Source organism: Ruditapes philippinarum, unplaced genomic scaffold (genome assembly GCF_026571515.1).
Source record: "Ruditapes philippinarum isolate M1 unplaced genomic scaffold, ASM2657151v2 ctg3047_1_1_1_1, whole genome shotgun sequence".
Lineage (NCBI taxonomy): Eukaryota > Metazoa > Mollusca > Bivalvia > Venerida > Veneridae > Ruditapes > Ruditapes philippinarum.
This window is the reverse complement of record NW_026860700.1, coordinates 317,775-342,881: the sequence shown is the minus strand read 5'-3', so window position 1 is coordinate 342,881 and position 25,107 is coordinate 317,775. Positions and strand designations below refer to the sequence as shown.

The following is a 25,107-nucleotide window of genomic DNA, read 5'->3' as shown; positions in this document are numbered from 1 at the left end:
TATATATATGATAAGTCCACCGCTGGAGCGCTTAGCACGTCTATGCTGAAATCGTCTATAAGAATGAATCGGTTTGTCATATCCATTAAGATCAATAACTGAGCTTTTATTCGTTCAAGACTCACTTAAACATATGACATCATTTTCACTTATAATTCCAATAAATTCGTTTGATGATCGCTTAACTTTAGAAAGTCCCTCAACATTCCATGATAAACACTTGATGACACTCTCTCGTGACTCCTAATCATGTCCACGGTATAGCTGCTTATTAATGTACAATTTATCTACTTTAATATACGCCTCTTTTCCTTCATCACGGGCCTTTTTCATGATTGGTACCAGTTTTCGCCTTGTTTCCATAATCTCCCTAGGAAATTGCTCTGCGACACCAAATTGCGTACCTGATAAGGTTTTTGCGGAAGCTCTAACTCTTTCTCGGTCCGGAAAATATGCAAATTTGGCAACAATTGGGCGAACTTTGGTGCTTCTGTACACGCCAAGTCTATGAGCTCGATGCAGTTTTATATTTTCTATTGCGGCCAATATTTTCATCTCCTTTTCAATAAAGTTAAGAACTTTCTGCTCGCAGTTTTCATCTTTTTCTTCAGGCAAATTGAAAAACAACAAGTTGTCCCTCATGCTTCGACATTTTATATCTGTAATTTCGTCCCGTAACTCTAACTCCTTTTCCCGTGAATCCTTTTCGGACTTTTTCATCGACTTTAACAACGTGTCTAATTCTGTTTGCCTTTTGTTTATATTTTAAGAATATCACTATCAAACGAACGACTCTGCTCTATTTCACTCAATTTGACCTCAAAGGAGTTGATCTTTTGGTCCATTGTGTCCATGCGTACCGTTAAAACGTTCATTCCCGCTTGGATATTATCTAATTGTGATAGCTTTTTGTCCATTGAATCAAGCCTTTGTAACAACATAGAAATGATATTATGATTATACCCTTGATTTTGACCTGTATTTTGAACTACCGGTGTACACGGTGTGGGTGGGGTATTACCTGTGAACACAGGCGAGGCAGAGTTCATTGCCATATACTGCGTATCTGAGTAATAGATAGGTTGTGAATTGTAGTTTGCACTTGATTGGTATTGGGCATTTACCTCATTTTGTCCACTTGATCCATTTTTTAATCCATTTTGAAGGCTTTGAGCACCTAGAATCGCGCCATTTTGTGCCATTGTTGACAAACGTTTTGAAATGTTCTGGCTATTTTCTGGCGATTCCTTCGATTTTTTTTTCGTTTTTTTTGGCATGAATGTATAGATATGTATCAACTATCAACTGTTTTATCACATATAAATCAAAATAATCCTTAATTAATCCATATTTTTCCTTTTTTCTTTCTTTTCAAAAAATTGAACCACCATTTTCTTGCGCATGCGTAACTATATCTAACTATATATAAAGATAGAATAGAACATAAATATATTTTTATTTTGAATTAAAGTGGATAGGTCTAAAATGGGCACATCTTCCATAATGTTTTTAAATAAGGATAAAAACAATGAAAATGTACCATTTGGATATTCTTATAAAAATTGTTAAAAAATAAAATGTTGATATACATGTACTTCTAAGTGAATCAGAACGAATGTTTATATGATGAATATATGATATATGCAAACAGGAAAATATTCCAATTAGGTTATTTTTAATCATCTCTCCGAGCAATATCATCAGTCAATTCCTCTTGATTTCTAAAAATCCGAATCTATAAATGAGTATTTCAATCTTCATTTGTAAAAAGACAAGTTCATTACGAAGATAATAATGCAATAAAAAGTTAAATAAGCTTAACAATGAAACACAGACATAGACTCGTTTGAATATTGACGTATGATGTAAAAAATAATTATAAAATCTAAAACAAGTCTTTGAAACCACCCTGAAAAAACATATCTTTTTTCAATATACATTATGGCTCTCACCAAATTTAATTATTTCCAATATCCATACGGCTATTTCGTTGCCTTGCAATTGCTTTTATGTCTGTTTAATGAGAATAACCAATTTTGTTTTTAACACTGTTTGTAGCTCTTAGCCTGTTCATGGGACGCCATTTAACAAATTTATACATACAAAATAATGCATCTGTCGATTAAGGTAATGATTACGTTAGGAAAAGATGATTTTTACTATCTCCAACGGAGACGTATATCCAAATCAATTGCAAAATCAGTTTTTACATATTTTAAAGTTACTAAAATACTTTGATATTTTTTTCGACCTTTTGTCGATTTTCGATTGTTTGTAAATGCTGTTTAAGAAAAAAATGCGATTTTAAACAATTAAGATAGAGGTAGTATATAGGTATTTCTGATTTACAAAATTGACAGATATGTGAACGGAAACACTAGGGTTTTTGAAATCTAAAATCTCTTTGTTGATTGATCAAAAATATAAAGGAAAATCTCAACAAGAGACTGCGACATTAAGGCAGCCCCAAATAAGTCCAGCCACTCAAGATTAAAGGCAATCAAATTTTACACGGTTATTTCACACTTTCGGTTGTCTGTCTTCTCTCTGCAATAAGTCTTTGTAGCGTCAATCGGAACCGTAAATTTAAAAGTAGCATTATTGAATGATCTCATTAAGCATGTATTATTCTGTGGGAAAATCATGGATATTTGTGGGCTTAGTTCCACAATAAACCATTGAGATTCGGTCGTCAGTAAAAAGATTCCTGAACAAAATGAGGCGCTTGGGAATTCGTCTCAAATAGGACATTGTACAAATAATTTGAAATCAAATCTCTTATGGATATATGCAAAAAAAAAATATCAGAAATGTCATGAGCCAGTTTTTTTATATATCTTATTGTATGTTTTAATTCGAAAATAGCGTGCGAAAGAGATTCCCATGAGATGTTGACTGTAAAATATATTTTCCTTTTTTTCAGTGGTAATGAATAACCGTCTAAGTTGTTTGTACTCTATGTCTTGCATGTCAAAAATCTTGCTTTAAGCCAACTTATGGTTTACATGACAATCATTGCAGTGGTGTATAAACAAAGGTTTTCAATTACTTCACATTTCTAATAGATAAACATATATTAAGAAAATATCATTTGTAAACCAAAGCAAGAGCATGTTTTAAGAAGACAGCATCAGCATATGAGTATATGATTTTTCATTGCAAATTCTCATTGAAAAAAACTGTTTCAACATTTGTCTCTTTATTTCTGCGGCATGCTTTAATATAATTAGTTATAAAAATGTTCGACATGTTTTATGGCCCTGTTTAAACGGTTATTTGTTTATATGACCTAGAGTCGATTGGCAAGGGTTTTATTGTATACTAGAGTTAAATATATTCATTTTGAAAAGTTTGTTTGTCTTACATTCCTTATTATCTTGCCCAGACTTCCAGCTGACAAGAAATTGTTAACTGTTTATGCCAGACAGCCACATATATATGGTAATCAAATAATTGTATATATAAAAGTAATAAAATACAAACAACGGAATGTGACAATTACATACAAATTACGTAGAAAAAGTGCAGACAGCATATTGAGGTTCCGGGGAATGATTTTTTTATAATGTTATACGACTGCCCTTGTCAACTTGAACATCCATCAACTTATGACTTTGTCTGGATTATGTTTGATATATTCTGACCTGTTACATGTCTTTGAATCTTACGTGACAATATCTAGAAATGAGACTGAGATAATGATGTTTTGTTAGAATATCTGCATGAAGTCTCTCGAAAAAAACAACTAAAAAAACAACAAATAATGGAGAATAAAATAATAAAAATAATATTATAGATAAGATCAAAGTAAAGAATGATAATAACATCCTAGTTATTATTAATATCATTATTATTATAAGTTTTTTCAATATCTTAAATTACAATCATGCCGACAAAAAGAAAACACAATTTATGTGAAGGACGGTGCTCCGTTTTACATGTGTATAGAAATAATATCATACGCAATTGTGTAAAGGGGAGGTCACTCGATTGTAATAAGACAAAATAAAAAGGCACACCCCGATACACCGGTTTAAGTTGTGTTTGCAAGTACTGGTATCAACGACCATAAAAGACCAGAAGAGACGCGAATCGATAGATTCTCTACAATAGCTCACACATAGATAAGCAAAGAACAGGTGTTAAAATATTTTGTTATATCGTATTAGGATAATTTCATACTTATTCAATTAGTTAATATTTCTGATATTTTCATGAATATTATTGACATATCGGTAATTAGCTCCGATGAACTTCATACGAGTTTATATCAGGCTTGCTAATTAGTAGAGGGGTTGGTCTATAGTTATAATCAAGATTTTTAATTATAATATAAAACCTTTGACTTCAGAACAGGTTAACCAAAGGTCAACAATGCTTACAATGATCGCGTGTTTATGAGTTTTATTAAAATAACACTAATATGTTCCAGTCACCACTAAGTTAATTATCGAAAAGCATAACATAATTAGAGATGTAGGCTAATTTGATAGTATTGTATCAAAGCTCTTTACACTGTTCGTTCAACACTGCTAAGAAGATTAATAAAATAATAACTCTGATCTTATTAAGCATGCAAGAAATGTGTAATGATTTGGGAAAATCAAAAATTCATCCAAGTCTCTGTCTTTTAATATTACTCTATTAAAAAAATTTGGTACAATGTTGACAGCCCCTTCAAAAGAAAAAAAGATCTTGCAAAACGCAACATTTAAGAGAGACAAAATTGTAGGCGGAAGTGACTAGTGAATGACAGCTAAAGTATAAAGATTTCCGAAAATACGTGTTTAATGAAAATGGATCTTGTTGCTTTCAAACCAATTATCTTCAATATCTGTTTGTCTTTACATTATTTCTGGATTAGTGATGTCACTTGCCAAACACTGTTCAATACATTTCACATTCTAAATGAAAAATATATTAGCATGTAATGAAGAAATTGAGTAAGTAGTTTGGACTGATCCCTAAAGTATGCGTTATCGTCAGCTTACTTGTTCCGTATTTTTCAAGTCAAACAAGGGGAAAATGCTTTTGTCCGAAATTTATAGAGTTTCGTTTACACATATTTATGAACATAGTCATTTACATAAGTGTCAAGATATCGTAAGGAAAGAAATCGGTAATAAGTACGACTGATGTCGAAATATGCATGAAATCAAATTCATCATATTCCACAATTTTAGATCAATTTTAATGCCATAATTCACCAGTTTCACGAAAGAAAAAAAAACAACATAATGCTGTATTATTGAAAGCTTTGAAATAAAAATATGAAGTAGAAAAGGAAAATGTTTTAAACATAACCATCCGCGAAGATTTCCCCAACTGTTTCTGCTGTGATTTATAATAACTGCATTGCAGTTTGAATATAAGGACAAAACAATCAGTTTGCCATGAGACTGCCAGTTTAACAAAAAATGTATCTATAAACCCTTTGTCCTTCTTGCCTCTCAAAAGAATAATAACTAAAAGCACTCATGTCAGATGTTAATTTTACGGACTCGCGCCATTATGATAAATATTTGATTGAAACGGTCTGACTTCAAATGAATATATACGTTTAATTTAGCAAAATGTGCAACCGTTCTTTTTTCATATTCATTTATGCTAATCGTCATTGATCAATAGGGGCTCAATTTTGCGGATGTTTATGGATTTCATTTCGTAAACATTCGAGCCTTTCACTAGATATAATTCCTTGTTGTATTGTTTTAACATATTTTACGTTGTCATTTCCTAAGTGTAACACAAATCTTATATGATATGAAACTTATGGAGACTAACGTGTGTTGTTAATTGGATTTTTGGAAAGAGACATTAATTATTTTTTGTATATTCACTCAACTAGTGTCATGATCCGCGTTTTTCTTCCAACAGGAGTTCGCCTAATGTTTCGTTGAAGTCATCGATTTCATTTTCTTAATTATTCACTAGACATGATATTTTACTTTGCCATTATTTAGTTTCAACACTATAGTGCAACAAAAAACTTTCATCATATGAACTAACAGAGATTAATATGAAAATATGACTGTGTTGTTTGATTGGATTTGTGAAATGAGACATAAAGGTTAACATTGTTACAGAGCAAGAATTTGTGACGACCAAGGTAACTTTGCAATATCAATATGAAATATTGTCTGATTATAAGTACATGTATGCATTATACAGTGTAAGTATGTAAAATTTATATAATTATGGTTTAAGGGTACTGGGAAAGCAAATAAAAAACATAATAAAATAAGGGTGGTAACATCTTTTTCATTTTCTGCAATATCTAGGTGTTTGTACAGATTAACCAATTGAGCGCTTTGAAATAACAGATGCAAAAAAATACATGTTATAATAAAAAAATTAGAAATTTGATAAAAAGTACGTGTTAATCATAAATGAAAACAAATCTACCTGCACAATAATTAAGTTGTTGCAAAGCAGTAAACTATGAAAACTTTAATGATTTCATTTACGATTATTGATGCATCCTGTAAAATGCCAATTAGAGATTTTAAAAGATCCTCAGAAAGCGCATCTTTATATATGTCAAAATCTACTAGTAATTAGACATTCTAAATCAAACGCAAACATGAAAGGTAATGTGTTGAACAACTTTACTCTGGTAGAAAAAGCCAACAATTAAACACAGATAAAAAAGCCAATAATTCAACTTATAATTGTAAAAATAGTGGAATAGTTGAAATTATTTATGAAATTAAGTCTTCGTCATACCAATAGAATTAAACGAAATTTTGCGTGTTTATTCTAGTATTATAATTACCTCTTATACACCCACATCTGTTATATTTTGATGTTATTTGCCAATCGTGTGATGTAAAAATAAATATGCTACTTTGTTTATCTAAAATAATATTGTAGTGAACATTGTATTGTATTGGACAACTTTGTATTTCATTTCAAGTTTGTCATTAAAAACGTTACTGGCATTTGAACCCGTTTTACTACTATTCTTGAACAGTTATGGAGTTCGTAAATCAACGGGAGAAAGACTGATAAACTTTGTGCAATTGATTGTTATATGTAAATAAGTAAGAAACCAATTGTTTTGTAAATCATACCTTTCACACGTGATATCAGTTGCTTGTATATGACGAACTTGCTATCAAATTTTCTTGAAACAAGTCTTGACAGATTTCCTAGATTGTAGCTCTGAAATTACGAAACATACTTTAAGTATTTTTAAATGAACAGAAGTATCAATGATAAGATTATGCGTTATAAGAGATTGTTTAAACATATTACACGTTTACCCTTGATTTATTGCAAGACGGTATTTTATTGTACATATTATTTCCGACAACGTCCATTCTTATATCAAACATTACAATTTCACCTTCAAGATCCGGGCAAATATACAAGCTGTTTATTTGGTACTTTAAAGTAGCAACATGTTTATGTTCACCTTAATGACTGCAATGCAAAGATCTATTATCAGAAATGAAGTTTATGGAGTTATAATTAGCAGAAAACTGACCTGTATATATAAACCAGGTGGGTTAATTAACGGATGGTTTCTAGATTATTATAGTGTTATCAGACTATTTACGATGAGTCATGACTGGCGGATCTTAAAGTTAAGAAGGTTATCTGAGGGTCACCAAAGCGTTCGAATTGAAAATAGAGCATTTTTATATATCGGACATTGATCTGTCAATTAAAAGCAAAATATTGTAGTGACCTGAAATTTTCAACTATAACTGTAACGTAACTGAACTGCATGAACTTAACTCCTTACCTTAATTGACTTGAACTTGAGAAATTACTTTTCTTCTAATCTTTAATAGTGAGGATATGTTGACATTTTCTAGCCATAAAACTTATAATGAGCTGTGTTTTACTAGAAATCAAAACACCAACCCATGTATACGGGTTATGAGCCAGATTTAATCTATCCTATTTTATCCAACATGTTTTCCTTGTTTATCCTCCATTTTCACGATGTGCAGCTCAATCTAACTTCTGAGGGGAATTGTCACTTTCACTCGTTACCTGTGATTATAAATCCTATTGTTATTGTTTAATAATTATATAAGTCACTGTTTTGCCAAGTAACAATGTTTAATTCCATGTATTTTTGTAGTTATGATCCGTTTTCTTAGAAAAACGTGCTTCCACTTTCGTTTCAAGATGCCATTTTGAACTGTTTCCGGTACGTTACTAGGGACGACCGGCTACAGCTAATTTATTGACGAAATTCTGCGATCGGATTTTTGTGTATTTTCTTCATTGAAAAGGTATAACTTGTTTAAGATAATGCCGTAATATTTGTAACAAGATGTTCTATGTCCATTTTTATTATTTCATAGGTCTAAGAGTCTATGTTTAAATTTCTAACCGTTTTGGTAAATCAACCAATATTTCTTGGTCGGACCAACCACTTTTTGGTTCCAACCACAACCACTTTAGTAAACCAACCACTTCAACCACTTTATTTTGGTTGGGATTTGTCTGGGTATAAAAGGGCCCGGATTTTTGGTTGAACAGCTCAGTCTGGACCAGAACTTCAGAGGCAAAACCCCGTTTTGTTGAGATACAAATTTGAGCGGAAAAATTTATAAGTGCCGTCTGCAATTTTACGTACTAAAGTAATTAAACTATTCTTGATAAATAACGATTTATTTATTCAGATTTAACAGTTCTGAGCTATTTCCTAGATATTTAATCTTTATTACACGTTTTTTATTAACACTTTACTGTTTGAAATAGATTATTTAACTGCTTGTTAAATTTGGTCACGGTTCACTGGTACGCGATTTTTCCGTGTTGACTATTAAAGAAGGTACACGCGTTAGACATTAAGATACATTAAATTAAGGGAGATATAATTTAGAAAACAGTTTTAACATTAATAGGACTTGAAACTCTGATGATTTCTACTACAAACTTTTACTTATTATTACATTATCGTATAGAATCTGTTGCTGAATGATAAAAATACAATTGTGCTCATTTGTTGACAATTTATTATTTTGTTATTGTAACTTTGTTTTATAAACAAAATAAACTTTGCAATATACTACTGGAATAAACAGTGTTTAAATGTTATAGAGAATTTATTTATCTATGTAGAGCTAGTTATCCATTAAAATTATAGGTGAGCAAAGTAGATATAAAATAGTAATCACTATAGAAGTTAACTGTGTGGAACCAATCAACTCCCTTTACAGACTACATAAATAAACCTCTACTGAGAGAACACTACCAAAGGTTTAACCTCACGGCCTAGACCGTGACATTTAATGGTGGCAGCGGTGGGATCTGATATTTAACATCCTGTCAGATCCTGTGATAGAATCTACTCTTCCATAGCGGACAACTATTTTATGTGTGATAACATAAAAACCCTTCTTTAGCGGACAGATATAAAAAAAAAGATATTATTATAATACCAGTATGTCAGAACCAAGAGCAGTAGATAGCGAAGGTGTAATAACCTTTAGAGAGGTCCAAAGTGATGGTAACAATGACCAATCATATGATCATATTGGAAATGATTCATCCAATGATGTACCCCCTGTGGTAAGCAACCACTTGCAGTCAGAAACCTCAATAACTGAATGTAGTCCTAGTATGAGAGAACCTGATTGTGCACCAGCATTTTTTAGTGAAGTAACCTCAGTTCTTAAGAGTGTTATCAATGAATTGAAAGACTTGAAACAGTCATCTGTACACCTCAGGCCCATCCCAGGTCCAGGTTCGAATCCCTTTTGCCATGATCCGACTAATAGATATGATCCTTGCGCTCAAGAATTTATACCGCATACTAATAATACCAATTTCAGGAATAATTCCGAACACCAAGAGGCACAACAAAGACGTTGGGAAGGTACCTCTTATCAGAGACCACCTTTACAGAGAGACCAGTCATTTTATCCTAGAATTCAATCTCAATTTGATGATTTAAGCTATCGTAACCCTAATTATGATGAGTACAATGGTGATGTTAACCAGTCTAGTTATGATAACATGTATCCTGCGGCATGCAACAGAGGTAACATGCAAAGGTATCGAGCTGCGAATGATGCCGTTCCAGTAAAAATCTCTCCTTTTACAGGTACAGAAGATTGGCAAGTCTGGGTAGCGCGTTTCGAGGCAATAGCTCAAAGAAAGAGATGGACAGAAGATGATATGCTGGATCAATTACTTCCAAGAATTGAAGGACAGGCAGCTAGTTTTGTCTTTTCTCAACTTCATCCAACAACATTACAAAGCTATAAGAATCTTAAGTCAGAACTGAACAACCGTTATAAGAAAATCGAGACGGCAAGGTTATATGCATCACGTTTTAGCCAGCGGTCACAAAAGGTTGGTGAGACAGCGGAAGCGTTTGCTGCTGAGTTAAAAGTCCTTTACGACAAAGCGCATGGTTATAGAGACAAGAGGACTAGAGATGAAGACCTTGTGCGACGTTTTCTCGATGGTCTCCGTGATGAAGAAATAAGATTTTCAGTCGAGTACAATAAAGAGCCTGAAACCATTGATGAAGCAGTTTTTCACGTGGTGAACTTTATTCAGACAAGAAATATAAGAGCGGTAAATAATAGAGAAAACTTGAGACAAGCAAGATGGCATAAAGAAGAGCCTGATAGTAACAAGATAGAAGAGAAAACTTACTTTCATAAGCAAAAATTCTACAATGATAAACATGATAAGAAGCAAGTTGGTAATATGAAACAAAACCATCCAACATACAGAAATCACAAAGATCAAGATGATCAACACACACAGCAACAACTGTTGAAAAAACTCATAGAAAGAATGGATAGGATAGAAAGTAGGTACAATGATAATCCTGCAAAGAGTAATCCGAAGCGTAGCCTAGAATGTTATAATTGTCATCGTATAGGGCATTTTGCACGAGATTGTCCGGAGAAAACAGCTGAACAGAAGCATATGAGTCGCGAAGAGAGAAAAATGAAAGATCCTTTAAACGAGAAAGGACCAGCTCTTGCGGCCAGAGAGAGGTCCTTGTAAAACTGGTAGGCCGGAACGAAATTGATGTAGATACCGAAGAAGTGCAAGAAGAAGCCTTAGAGGAAAATGAAGGAAAAGAGTCTGCTGAGACTGGTATGAGGCCAGTTACGGACCAGAGTCATGGGTTGAGATTCCCGGGGAATCAAGATACACATGAATGGGGTCAAAGTAAAGCAGAAGATAGTTCCTTACATTTTGCCGAAGGTGCTGAGAGGCCTGTATTGAATCAAGGTCATGTGGATAGATTCCCGGGGAATCAAGGTACTCATGATGAAGGTTCAGATAGGGCAAAAGCACATATAAGTAATAACGAGGCGACAGAGGAAAAGAGTCATATTAAGAAATGTCGAGGTATGAGTGATGGTATTTACATCAGAGGTTCAATTGAAGATGTCAAGGTTATCTTTACAGCAGATACAGGGGCATCTAGAACAGTTATATCTACAAGGGTCTATGATAAGATACAAAAAGAAGGAAAACCTGAGTTGAAGGACTCAACTTACTTAACAGGTGCAGGTGGAACACCTATCCAAGAGTATGGAAAGGCTTTGTTCAATATTAAGCTGGAATCATATGAAACAAAGGCAGAAGCTATAGTGGCCAACATCGAAGATGATGTCCTGCTAGGGTACGATATATTGAGTGGTCAAGGTGGCAGGTCAGCAGATCTTCTTTTGAGTAAAAATGTAATTTCTCTTAATGATGTTGAAATTCCTTGTTTCCAAATCAGCAAAGGCAGTAAAATAAAACAGGTGTCAGTAGCACAGGATATTGAAGTGCCAGGAAAGCAACGGGAACATTGCGATGCTTTATCAAGATGCAAAAATCCTAGAGACTGTTCCTGCAGTGAAGTTGACATGAGTGAACCCTTTAAATGTGGCCCTTGTCAAAAATGCAGAAGAAGAGCTGAGATCATGTCGCTTAAGCCTAATCCTAACGTCTCTGATCATGAAGACGACACAAGTAAACAAGAGCCAAGTAATCATGTTGCAGATGAAGTACAAGCCATTAGGACAGTTGAGCCTGGAACCAGTGGGTTACAAAGCAGTGTTAAGAGGGGAAATAATTTGTTTGGTTTTTGTTTACCTGAAACCATGCAAACAGCCCAGAGAAGTGACCCAGATATTTTACTTATTGTGAAAGCCCTCCAAGAAGGTCAGAAACCAAAGAGTGAAGATATGGTTGACAAGAGTCCCACAACACGCCATTATTGGATTTTATGGGATTCACTTACTTTGATAGATAACGTACTATACAAAACTTTCTGTAAAAAAGATGGTACTGATGAATATACGCAGATGATTATCCCGCAAGCATACAAAGAGACAGTTATAAAGCTAGAACATGACTCGCCAGTCGGTGGTCACCTTGGAAATCGCAAGACGAAGGCTAAAATTCAAATGCATTATTACTGGTTTAATATGAGAGAGGACATTCGACTACACATCCAACGTTGCGACATCTGTGCAGCTGATTTTAAGCCACAAAAACCTCCAAGAGCACCATTAGGAAGACTTAAAGCTGGAGCGCCTTGGGATTTGTTAGCTGTAGATTACATAGGTCCATTTCCAATTACACCTAGAAGTAATAGATATGTACTAGTGTTAACTGATCATTTTTCCAAGTACGTAGAAGTGATCGCAGTCCCAAACCAGTCAGCAGAAGAATGTGCATTAAGAATATTGAATGATATCATTGCTAGGTGGGGTACGCCCTTAGCAATTCACAGCGACCAAGGTCCTGCGTTTGAAAGTTCCGTGTTCAAATCTCTTTGTGCCATGCTGCAGATAAAGAAAACTCGGTGTAGTGCCAGAAACCCAAGAGGAAATGGCCAAGTTGAGCGATTCATGAAAACCCTAGTCAAGATGGTGAAGGCTTACCTAGTTGGAGAACAGGACCAATGGGACCTTTATCTAGGATGCTTGGCAGGTGCTTATCGGTCAACTCCACATGAGTCTACTAGAATGTCTCCAAATCTTTTGACGATTGGTAGAGAAATCAGGTTACCAGCAGACTTAGTTTTTGGTCATGTAAACGAGACTGAAAGCGAAGTGCATAATCTTGGGGATTATGTATTAAATATTAAGAACAAGATGCTTCAAGCACACGAAGTAGCCAGAAAATATCTTGGAACAAATGCCAAAAGAAACAAAGAAATTTATGATGCCAAGATGTCATTCACTGAATATGAAGAAGGCGATCTAGTATGGTGTCTACATGAAGTAAGGAAAGTCGGTGTTTCACCAAAGCTTGAAAAAGCTTATAATGGTCCTTATGTTATTAAGGTGAAAATGTCAAAAATCAACTTTATCATTCAGATAGATGAGTTTGGAACAGAAAAGATGGTTCATCATAATAAACTCAAGAAGTACCAGGGAAACAATTCTCCAAAATGGGCTATACGACTTTCAGATGCTTTAAAGAAAAGTTGTAAAACGACCAGCAATGTACAAAAGAATTAACTAAATGACATATAAATATGTTAAACTGACTTTGTAGTACATTTCAAAGCAAAATTAATTTTATGTGTTAGATGATAAAAAAAGTGTTCTCATTTTTTTAAATATTTGAAATATGTAAAACTGTTAAATATTATTGTTTATGATAGACATATGCTTATATAGCAAATGAGTTTTAATTTAATACTCATATTAATGTGTGATCCGTACACAGAGAACTGAAGTGTAATTAACACTTCTTTATGTAAAACAGTATTCCAGATACATTGTAAACAGTTAAACAATTAACATTAGTGACTTCCTGCGTCGAATATTTATTGTATACTATAATAGTGAGTAAACTAACAGTCAAAACTGCTCTGCAGAGTTGTAAACATATAAAGTCGATAAATAATTAAATATTTTTGAAAGACATATTCAAAATGATGGTTACTGTCCAAAAATTCGGATAACCATGTATTGTATCACCAGACGTGTCATTCGTATAAAACATATCGTGCGTAGAGAACAGAAGTACCTTCCAGTTTATTTTCATGGCGGTAACGTATCCGATCCCCACATGTACCAGTGACCGTGTAGATGTCAAATCATATTTTCAAAATTTTTATGAGTGTTTCCTGGTCTGTGTATTTTCAGTTAAGATGTCGTTAACACAGTTCAAAGGTAGAGGGAGAGCCTACAAGTGCGTGAGATGCGGCAAGGTGGATAGAAAGGGAAGAATGGTGTCACACGTTCTGAAACACCATGTGCCATTTGATCGAGTACCTTATTCGTGCTCGTTTTGTTCCTTCAGATGTACAGACAAGAAGTCCCTATTAGACCATATTAAGAAATACTCCAGGCATCGTGATGAGGAAACCAGGTTTGGTCAACCAGATTATTCGAAGATATTAAAGATGGCTGAAAATCCTTACGTTATAGGGGTGGACGACATGGTACAGCTAAGCAAAGAACTTTCAGTGCAGTGGCATGGCAGGCACTTAACACAATCTGAGAACCCGTTTGATGATTCAGAAGGTTTATTCGAGGAAGAAGAAGATGACGTTATCATGTCAGGTGGTTTACCTTTGCCAAAGTGGCTAGTTGCTAGTACTCCTTCCAAGGCTTCAGCAACAGAAACATCTAGTTATGATGCTGGGAATCGAACATCACAACATGCTACGCCACAGTTGTTTTTCGCAAACAAAGCACCGTATGCAACTCAACTTGCCGTTCAACAACAACTTCAACAACAGCAACTACAACAACAACAACTGAACATTGCTAGTCACGCCAATAACTACAATGTACCCAAAAATCACACCACCTATCTACCATATTCAAAATTGAACTTGAATACCAACAACAACAACAAGCTTTTCCTGCCAACGTTGAATGACATACCCACTCCAGCTAAATTGGGTAGGGCTAGAAAAAATTAATCCAAAAATTTAAAAAGAACATCTGAATCCTTTAATGAACCATTAAAACTCACAAACTAAACAGGAAAACCCATCTAAACCCCTTACTTGAGAACCCCCGCTCTCAGTTATTCCCCACAATTTCATAAAAACCTGCCCTAAATCCACTTAAAAGGGAACAATGGCAGATAAAACGAACCCCAAAAGAAAGAAACAAAAACTGAAGAGAAAACAAAAGATAAACCAACCAGTAACGCAACATGTGCAACCCAAATGAAACAGCCAAAAATTAAATGCTATTGACTCAAAACACCAGGGCTGTACGTCAAAGTGAAAAGGCCATAAATAAGGTCAGCGAAGAACTTGCAAGGATAGAAAGAAATGTGAATTGCATCAAAAGAATTGTCACCCAAAAACCAAACGAATTCGAAGAAAATAAGGAGAATTATACACAAAACAAGAAGTCAACCCTGAAAAGTGTCGTTAAAAAAGCATAATATATAACAATAGTTAACATTTATAAACTGTGGACACTGAAAAGCCATGAAGTGAAATAAAATTAATCATTTAATCTTAAAGAAGTGTTTCAAAGAATTGAATTATGAAAATTATTGACATAATACTGAAAGTGAAATATTAAATTGACTGTTGAATTTACAACTTATGTGAAGAATATAAATAGTATATAATAGTACAGTGAAATATAAATTGAAGTGCTAAATCAATGGACATTTGAGTAAAATTGTGAAAGAGTATTAATTAATTAAATAAGAAGTGACTTGTGAAATATAAAAACATTGCATTGACTGGATGAGTATTGTAACATAATAAACAGAAATTAAATTGTAGACTTGTGAAATGAAAGAAAAAAAACATTTGAACTGGATGAATATGATATACCGTGTTGTTAAACAAAATCATATAACAACACAACTTTAATATGAAGAAGATGTAACAGGAACTAGCAAACAGGAACTTTAAACTAAATTCTGTGAAATTTACTTGCGACACTAAACGTCATATATGTGATAACATGGTTTAACATGTTTTAGTGACCTTGAAGACATTTATTGAAATTTGTTATGTAGTCATGCTACATATTTTATATAGTTTTCTTAAAATGATAAAGAAATCTATAAATTATTAAATAGAACTTGATGAGAAAATGATCTCAAAAGACAATTGTTTATCAATTGACAGTGTTATGTGCTTAGTAATTGATTTCATTATTTATATAATATGTGTGTTTAATAGTTGGAATTATTTAATTTGTTAAATATTTAAAGATTTTACTTTTAAAAATTATTAATTTTGATTGATGGCAACAGGAGTTTAGCCATAGAAACAAGGGGGTAATGTAGTGATCTGAAATTTTCAACTATAACTGTAACATAACTGAACTACATGAACTCAACTCCTTACCTTAATTGACTTGAACTTGAGAAATTACTTTTCTTCTAATCTTTAATAGTGAGGATATGTTGACATTTTCTAGCCATAAAACTTATAATGAGCTGTGTTTTACTAGAAATCAAAACACCAACCCATGTATACGGGTTATGAGCCAGATTTTATCTATCCTTTTTATCCAACATGTTTTCCTTGTTTATCCTCCATTTTCACGATGTGCAGCTCAATCTAACTTCTGAGGGGAATTGTCACTTTCACTCGTTACCTGTGATTATAAATCCTATTGTTATTGTTTGTAAATTATTTAAGTCACTGTTTTGCCAAGTAACAATGTTTAATTCCATGTATTTTTGTAGTTATGATCCGTTTTCTTAGAAAAACGTGCTCCCACTTTCGTTTCATGATGCCATTTTGAACTGTTTCCGGTACGTTACTAAGGACGACCGGCTACAGCTAATTTATTGACGAAATTCTGCGATCGGATTTTTGTGTATTGTCTTCATTGAAAAGGTGTAACTTGTGTAAGAAAATGCCATAGTATGTGTAAACAAAATGTTCTATGTCCATTTTTTATTATTTCATAGGTCTAAGAGTCTATGTTTAAATTTCTAACCGTTTTGGTAAATCTACCAATATTTCTTGGTCGGACCAACCAATTTTTGGCTCCAACCACAACCACTTTTGTAAACCAACCACTTCAACCAATTTATTTTGGTTGGGATTTGTCTGGGTATAAAAGGGCCCGAATTTTTGGTTGAACAGCTCAGTCTGGATCAGAACTTCAGAGGCAAAACCCCGTTTTGCTGAGATACAAATAAGAGCGGAAAAATTTATAAGTGCCGTCTGCAATTTTACGTACTAAAGTAATTAAACTATTCTTGATAAATAACTATTTATTTATTCAGATTTAACAGTTCTGAGCTATTTTCTAGATATTTAATCTTTATTACACGTTTTTTATTAACACTTTACTGTTTGAAATAGATTATTTAACTGCTTGTTAACTTTGGTCACGGTTCACTGGTACGCTATTTTTCCGTGTTGACTATTAAAGAAGGTACACGCGTTAGACATTAAGATACATTAAATTAAGGGAGATATAATTTAGAAAACGGTTTTAACATACATAGGATTTGAAACTCTGATGATTTCTACTACAAACTTTTACTTATTAATACATTATCGTATAGAATCTGTTGCTGAATGATAAAAATACAATTGTGCTCATTTGTTGACAATTTATTATTTTGTTATTGCAACTTTGTTATAAACAAAATACTACTGGAATAAACAGTGTTTAAATGTTATAGAGAATTTATTCATCTATGTAGAGCTAGTGTTCCGTTAAAATTATAGGTGAGCAAAGTAGATATAAAATAGTAATCACTAGTGACTATAAAAGTAAACTGTGTGGAACCAACCAACTCCCTTTACAGACTACATTAATAAACCTCTACTGAGAGAACACTACCAAAGGTTTAACCTCACGGCCTAGACCGTGACAATATGTCTTTATTACATGTAGAAAACAGAAATAAGCAATAACATCTTAACCATGTTTTTAAAATAGTTTATAACCAGTGCCCTTCATATATGAAAATAATTTTGTACTTGTAAGAGACATTCATTCTTATTCAATAGATAAATACAGAATCCCTAAAGAAAGCCCAACACGGCAAAATTGAAAATGTTGCAGGCTCGGTTTGATTGAGCCTGTTCATGGACGGTACTGGAAAGTGCAAGTTACCGTCCACGCCCCCTAGCACTCGGGCGAATCAGTGCAATTTTAAGATCCCAAGAAGTTATGGGAAAGATAACGTATTTTTTTTCAAAACGCAATTCATTATTGGAATTCCTTGCCTACATTGATTAAATAATACGATAAGATATAACAAAACCTCAGTGAAGGCCCATTTATTAGAACAGTAAGGAAATCATAATTAAATTTACTAGTATGACTGGATATTGATCTCCATTTTATTATTTTCCTGTAAATAAGTTAAAGAAAATATTACAGTTTAATATTTAACCTATTTGACATCTTCCATTTTCCAAAGTTTTTTTTCAATGGTTTTGTTTTTATATTCTAGTACGTAAACATCTAAAGACCCCATTGAAAATAAGCCCTCGGTCTTTCATGGGCAATGCGAGGTTATTGTACACGTATTCGTGCTTACACTTGCGTCGTTACATTATCATTAATTGGTAAATTGATATCTAGTAAAAAACAAACTTCCGAAATGTTTTAATCGCAATTGTGTTATAACTTTTATATAAAAATACATAAGTGTTAGTATAATGTATATGTGCGTTTAACCTAAATAACTATCTGTCTATCTATAATTACAAAATAATCATATGAAAAGTTAAACAAAATAATAAGATGTTTTAGGATTTTTTTTATTATATTTTACCTTCGTATATTCTGACGTCGCAGAGTACGAGTTGAACATTTGAAGTCGCAAGTTGCAATTGTACTAAATTACCGACCGGATATCCATTGCATGTTATTAGTATGTGTTTCTCTTTTGGTATAGAGTGATTGTGTTTATAACAAACTACCCCTCCTGTCAGATTTTCTTTTTTTCTAAAACTTTCATTTGTTGTATTGAACACTATTACTTCAAAGTACGAGAAATCTTCTGAAAATAAATACAAACAAACAAACATCTAGGTCATAATTAATAACAAGGCAGTACTTATTGACCTTTTACCAGCCACGACTTTCATGTTATTCCATGCACTTCATAAGTGAATAGTCTTATGATGATGATAATTTGTGCCAAGTTATTTAAAATCTTTCATCAACTAAAAAAAGTTATGGAGAACATATAACCTTGACCTTGGGGGTAGCAACCTGGATGTTGAACTCTGCAGATTGTGTCATGGTGGTGATCATTTGTGCCAAGTAATTTTAAAACCTTTGAATTTTCAAGACGTTATAGAGCAGACATGAAAAATAGATGTTTTTTAGATTGGACATTTGAGTGTGACCCTGACCTTTAGGGTTGTGACTTGATTATTGTGCTCTGCCAATGGTGTCATAATGTTGACCGTTTCTGCCAAGTTATCTTAAAAACATTGAAGCAGTTTAATTGTTATGGACAGACACGAAATGTAGACTTTCTAACATTTGTCCTGTAAGTGTGAACTTGACCTTGGGTGTAGCAATTCAATTATTGCGCTCCGCACATAGTCTCATAATGGTGATCACTCGTGCCAAGTTATTTAAAAAACAAACTTTTCAGCGGTTTAAAGTTATGGGGCGGACACAAAAGTGTTACCGACGGTCGGACAGAAGGACAGACGGGAAGACTTACAGATGGAGGCCATTCCGCGTAGCGGATTAAAATTTCATATGCTTAGATTAGAATCGGAAAGCGTTGTTACCACAGAATTGATGGACCCCTCAGCACGGATATTCCTATGGGAACCACAGAAACATCTCCGATATTTGGCCTATTTTACATAGTTATAACCCCGCACAACAAATTTGTCCGGCCGTCCGGCTGTCCGAGCAAACATTTTGGGTTTAGGGGCTATATAACAGTAAAGGGAACAAAAGAGAACAATAGGTTCATTCCGTGATCAAAGGGTTTAGGGGCTAGTAGCCCTTAAGAAAACAAAGAAAATGACAAAGAAAAAAGCCCCTAAAGCCAAAATGTTGGAACGTCCGTCCGTCCGGCTGTCCAGCCGTCGGGCGTCAGTCGGTTGTTTTCTTGACCGCCCAATAACTTACGAATCCATTGACCCACAGTCTTTATATTTGGCGTGGAGGTTAATCATGATTAATAGATGACCCCTATTGATTTTAAGATTACCAGGTCAAATGTCAAGGTCACAGAGGCCTTGACTTCAAAAAGCTTGTCCGCCCAATAAGTAAAGAAATATTTGACTCACATACTTCACATTTGGCATGGAGGTTAGTCACGATTAGTAAATGACCACTATTGATTTTGAGGTCACCAGGTCAAAGTCATAGCGGCCTTGACTTCAAAAAGCTTGTCCGCCCAATAACTTAAGAAACCTATGACCCACAGTCTTCATATTTGGAATCGAGGTTAGTCATGATTCGTAGATGATTCCTATTTATTTTGAGGTCACCAGGTCAAAGATCAAGGTCACAGGGGCCTTGACTTCAAAAAGCTTGTCCCCCCAATAACTTAAGAATTCTTTGACCAACAGCCTTCATATTTGGCATGGAGGTTTATCATGATTGATTTTTAAGTCACTGGGTCAAAGGTAAAGGTCACAGGGGCCTTGACTGAAAAAAGCTTGTCCGCTCAATTGCTTAAGAAGGATTTGGTCAACAGTCTTTATATTTGGTATTGAGGTGGTTTATTACTAGTAGATGATCCCTATTGATTATTAGGTGACTGTGTCAAAGGTCAAGGTCACATGTATTTAACTATAATAAGCTTGTCTGCTCAAATGCTTAGGAATGCCTGTCTGCAGTGTATTGATTTTCACATTTTCACATTTGAAGCATGTTGAATATATAACTTAGCAATGCACTGGGTTAGTAACCTCAGATTTTGAAGGGAGGTTGTCTTTGAGCTCTCAATGATGCTCACTGTTGATTCTGACACAGTGGTATGCGGGGTATTCACGCCATGACAGTGGCAGTTCTAGTTTAAATTGTTTTACCGTTCGGAAACAAGTTGAAGTCAGAGGAGGCCAAATCCGGAGAATATGGGGGATGGGGAAAATTCAAAGTCGCAATCAGTTGCAGCAGCCATCTTAACTTTGGATGTGTCAGCTGGAGCATTGTCGTGCAGGAGCAGAACGCTTTGAGTCAGTTTACCCCTCCTTTTAAGCCCGATTTCTTGACGTCTCAATACGTTTGCATAGTTCGCACAGTTTATGGTACGACCTTGTTCAAGATAGTCAATCATGATTATCGCCTGACTATGCCAAAAAGTGATGGACCAATGTTTTATCCCGAGTTACGACTCTGTAGATAAAATCAGGTTAATCGTCGTAGAGAGACAAAAAATATCTTGAAATGTCAATCTTGGTCCGTTTTGGTTAACTTTCTGGGAACTCATATTGCGGAACTGTTGACATGCCATAGACATCAGTCAGAATTGTATATACTGAACCAAAGCTTATACTCACTTCCTAAGCAATGCTTCGCAGGTTTCGTCTTCTGTCGCACATGACCAAATCGTTTACAGCTTCGGCAGTTTCATCGTTAGTGACCTCTTTTAGCGGCCCAGGCCGCTCATCATCTTCAATGCTCTCCCTGTCCCTTAAATTCAACAGCCCATTTTTCACAGTGCCATAGGTAGGGGGCTACCTCCAAAGTATATCCATGAAGTCTTCATGGATTTTCTTGGAGGATATCCTTTCTTACAGAGGTACTTAATGACCGCTCTGATTTCAACTTACTCCATTTTGTCTAAATGACACACCCTTATACAGATCAAAGTGTGTTTCAAGTATGTTATTTTTGTTACTTTTAACCGCGTGTAACTCGATCAGTTATCTTCAATAAGATATCGGTATCGCCGTTTCGTGTGTAAATGTCAGTGTAGTAGCTAGAAGTATATCGGAACTAGAACTTTTTTATCATACCTCGTAAAGCTACAATTTAACGGGACTCGGTACATTGGTTCTAGGTTCATCTACGATATATGGCTGTTTGATTCAATATGGTCAGTTTGATAAATTACAGATAGCACAGTGTTTCTAGATTTTTTTTAATTATCGGGTCCATGCATATAATTCAGTTGATTTGTTATCACGAAAAAATACGATATGTTACAATGTGAAAATTAGTTCGAAATCTTCAGAAAAGTAACATCTTTTTACTTTTTGATGTGGACAGGTTCTCTCAGTCAAGTAAAATGAAAACTCAAATATGACATCCTTACGTCATAGTCCATGAGATATAGCATAATAATAAAGAAACTTACTTGTAATGTTAGCTGTTGTGAGGAACTCAATTTTCCTAACAGCTGCATACTCTGGTATCCATATGTTCCACCAAGGTGCCACTGAGTTTTTGTCAGACGTACGGCTACATGTTGATAGGGAGTCATCATTAGCCAATTCAGAATACAACGCAGGTTTAATATTACTTAAGTGTCGCGTATTTTGTCGGAAAGCAATGTTTTCTGAAGTGAAAAATACAACTTTTTTGTCATGCATTGCCATTATCAGTGATTTGTTTCAAACGGAAATTGACGAATGCTTCGAATGAATTATCAAAAATGTGGAACGAATTAGTGGAGAAAAAATACTTCTCACCAAAAATGAGTTTTCTTTGGTGAAAATACACAACAACGTATTCAAGAAGAGGTTCTATATTTGTTGTTGATTATGGATATGATCTAAAAAAATATATAAACTAGCGCTCTTGCTATTTAAAGTGATTCATACCTTTCATTCACCTCTTTGTATTAGTGAAATATAAGTATTCTTAAGCCGAATCTAAATTACATTTGTCAGTACCAGAAATATTACAATTCATTTCCTTGTTATTTATGGGAATGCACCACGAAAAGAAAAAGTGAAGAAAGGGGAAATAGCTATGAAAGGAATTAGTCTTTGGAAAACGTATGAATTTACATACAATGGCTTCGGAATTCCGTATATTATCAATATACAGGTAAAATATGAGAGGGTAAGGATATTTATACCCTGTGTTTACTATACCGACTAGTACACTTGGTCCTTATATTAGATAAATAGATTATGTACACGCCCTAACGGTGCCATATATATACCCCCTTCCCTACAAAAAAAAAAATAGCAAAAACAAACAAAAAGCCCAAAACAAATTGGAAGGTCTTTATGGTCATATATTACTTCTTTGTGGCTATTCTAAGACTTGGTAGGAGCTGCTTGATAACTCCCAAACTTACAAATATAATAATATTGCTACTCTCTTGATTTGACGTCAGACTTACTAAATTGACATCCGGGTCCTACCCAGTTAAAGTCGCATCCACTGCTGCAGGCACCTGTTATGATGTCACACTGCTCAGACCGGTTTACACAATGACATTCATATTGGCATTTATCTCCATATCGAAGACGCCCTAAACCCGATGTTTCACACTTAATAATCGAAGACCCGTCTACACGACCTAATAAATGATATCATGGTAAAGAATGAAATATTTTGAAAAGTCATTTTTTTTCTCAAGGACTAAATTTCGAGAATTGATTTTGTTTTTTGCGAAAAATATGTTTGGAAGGTATTCAAGAATTATATAAATTTAAATTAATTGAAATGAGTAATCCGCCAATATATAACATTGACATTATGTATTCGATGTTCATTTCGCGAAATGTTTACCACGCAATAATATCTGATTATACAGTAGGTCGTATTTGTCCAGTTGATACAGGAAAAAATCTGTAAAAATATTGTTTTATAAGGATTGTAAATGTCCACAAAATCATTGAAGTTTTATGTTGAAATAGAATAACCTCGATTTCATATGTTATATAATGTCTTTTTTTTCTATATGAACTATTTCAACAAAGATTAAGTTAACCTTCTTTTGTTAATAGATATATTTCCACCTTTTATAGCAATTATCTCAGTGTCAGGCCCGTGATCGTAAGGGAGAATTCTTAAACAAATCATCTTTTCTATACTTTTTATTGGCAATCTTAGCCGCAGAACTATTATTATAACGGCATCTTTTGTGTTTTGTTAAAAGCTATTGTCTATTAATTTCTACTACATTTCTATGAAGAGCGATACACGTTTTGCCCCACGATAAAAAACACTATTTCCTGTCATAGCAACGAGCCACGTATAGAGAATATGTTTAAAAAAGAGTTTTGTGATATTATACTATGCGGGCCTGTAGCGAGTATATTATTTTCAATAATCTCAGTATTGAATCTACACGAACTTTTTATTCTATTTATCTCATATTATCCAAAATGGTTAATAAAAAAGAGTCATTTTTCATTGACATGCCTTTAGTAAGACCGCTTTACCGGTTTCCTGCGCCGTGGTTAATTTGATAAAAATTATATATACAGCAATGTTTTATGAAGACTTAGTTCAATTGTCAAGTAAAATTGATGTTAAAAATAAATTTACAAGATTTTCAAGCTATTTGATTAAAATTGTATTCTTATTTATTTATTTTCATGTATTTGTTTATTTATTTATTAATTTATTAATTTATTTATTAATTAATTAATTTATTCATTTATTTATTTATTTATTAACTCATATCATTCATCTTTTAACTTTTACTGTAAGTATAAGAATCATATATAAAAGAAAAAATATAATTCCATTCTATAGAAAAAAATGTTTACTTCAATAATCAATTAGGACAATTTTCGGTTTTCAAAATGACACATCATAATTATCTGTGAAAATGTATCAATCATTTGAATCAAATAAGTTCTCTTGTAAAGAATCAGAAAAAGGCTACTTTTAAAAAGCACCCAACTATTTAAGTACGTTATTAGTTAACAACAAATTTATTGAAATAGACGACAACCTGGATCTAACAAAACACTTGCAAAAATTAGGATCAGCATAACTCCATATGTTTCCCAATTGAAAAAGTTATAATAGTATCATGTCTAAATACATGTCCAAGCACATTTTTTTTCAATTATATGTAAGTACACGTTTCAATCATGTCCAAGTTCATCTTTGAAATATAAAACTGTAACTGTTGTTAGTGACGTTTTATAAAATCACTTAGATACATGGGATGTTACGAAATGCCGAAATTATGTTCTAAGTGGATTTAACGGATATTATCAATATAATAGAAATTTAAGTATAGGTAAGTGTTTAATAATAATTAGTTATTTACAAAACTAAATTGGTCTAGAACGGCGCAACTAGCTTAATGTTTGAT

General features: G+C 33.7%; 3 protein-coding genes across 3 annotated transcripts; 1 reads left to right on the top strand and 2 right to left on the bottom strand.

Annotated features, from left to right (window-relative positions):
- Window positions 1-243: 243 nt before the first annotated feature.
- Window positions 244-720, bottom strand: LOC132713112 (uncharacterized). Its single transcript, XM_060695582.1, has one exon. The coding sequence runs from the start codon at window positions 718-720 to the stop codon at window positions 244-246; it is 477 nt and encodes a 158-aa protein (XP_060551565.1).
- A 6,968-nt stretch (window positions 721-7,688) lies between these two features.
- On the top strand, window positions 7,689-14,869 carry LOC132713111 (uncharacterized). The gene is made up of 2 exons (XM_060695581.1): window positions 7,689-8,249; window positions 14,085-14,869. The coding sequence occupies exon 2, from the start codon at window positions 14,090-14,092 to the stop codon at window positions 14,867-14,869; it is 780 nt and encodes a 259-aa protein (XP_060551564.1). The 5' UTR covers window positions 7,689-8,249; window positions 14,085-14,089.
- Window positions 14,870-18,238: 3,369 nt separating this feature from the next.
- Window positions 18,239-24,888, bottom strand: LOC132713110 (uncharacterized). The gene is made up of 5 exons (XM_060695580.1): window positions 24,739-24,888; window positions 23,173-23,352; window positions 22,177-22,377; window positions 18,673-18,900; window positions 18,239-18,246 (listed from the first exon to the last, which is right to left on the bottom strand). Exons 1-5 carry the CDS (start codon window positions 24,776-24,778, stop codon window positions 18,239-18,241), a joined length of 657 nt encoding a protein of 218 aa, XP_060551563.1. The 5' UTR covers window positions 24,779-24,888.
- Window positions 24,889-25,107: the final 219 nt, after the last annotated feature.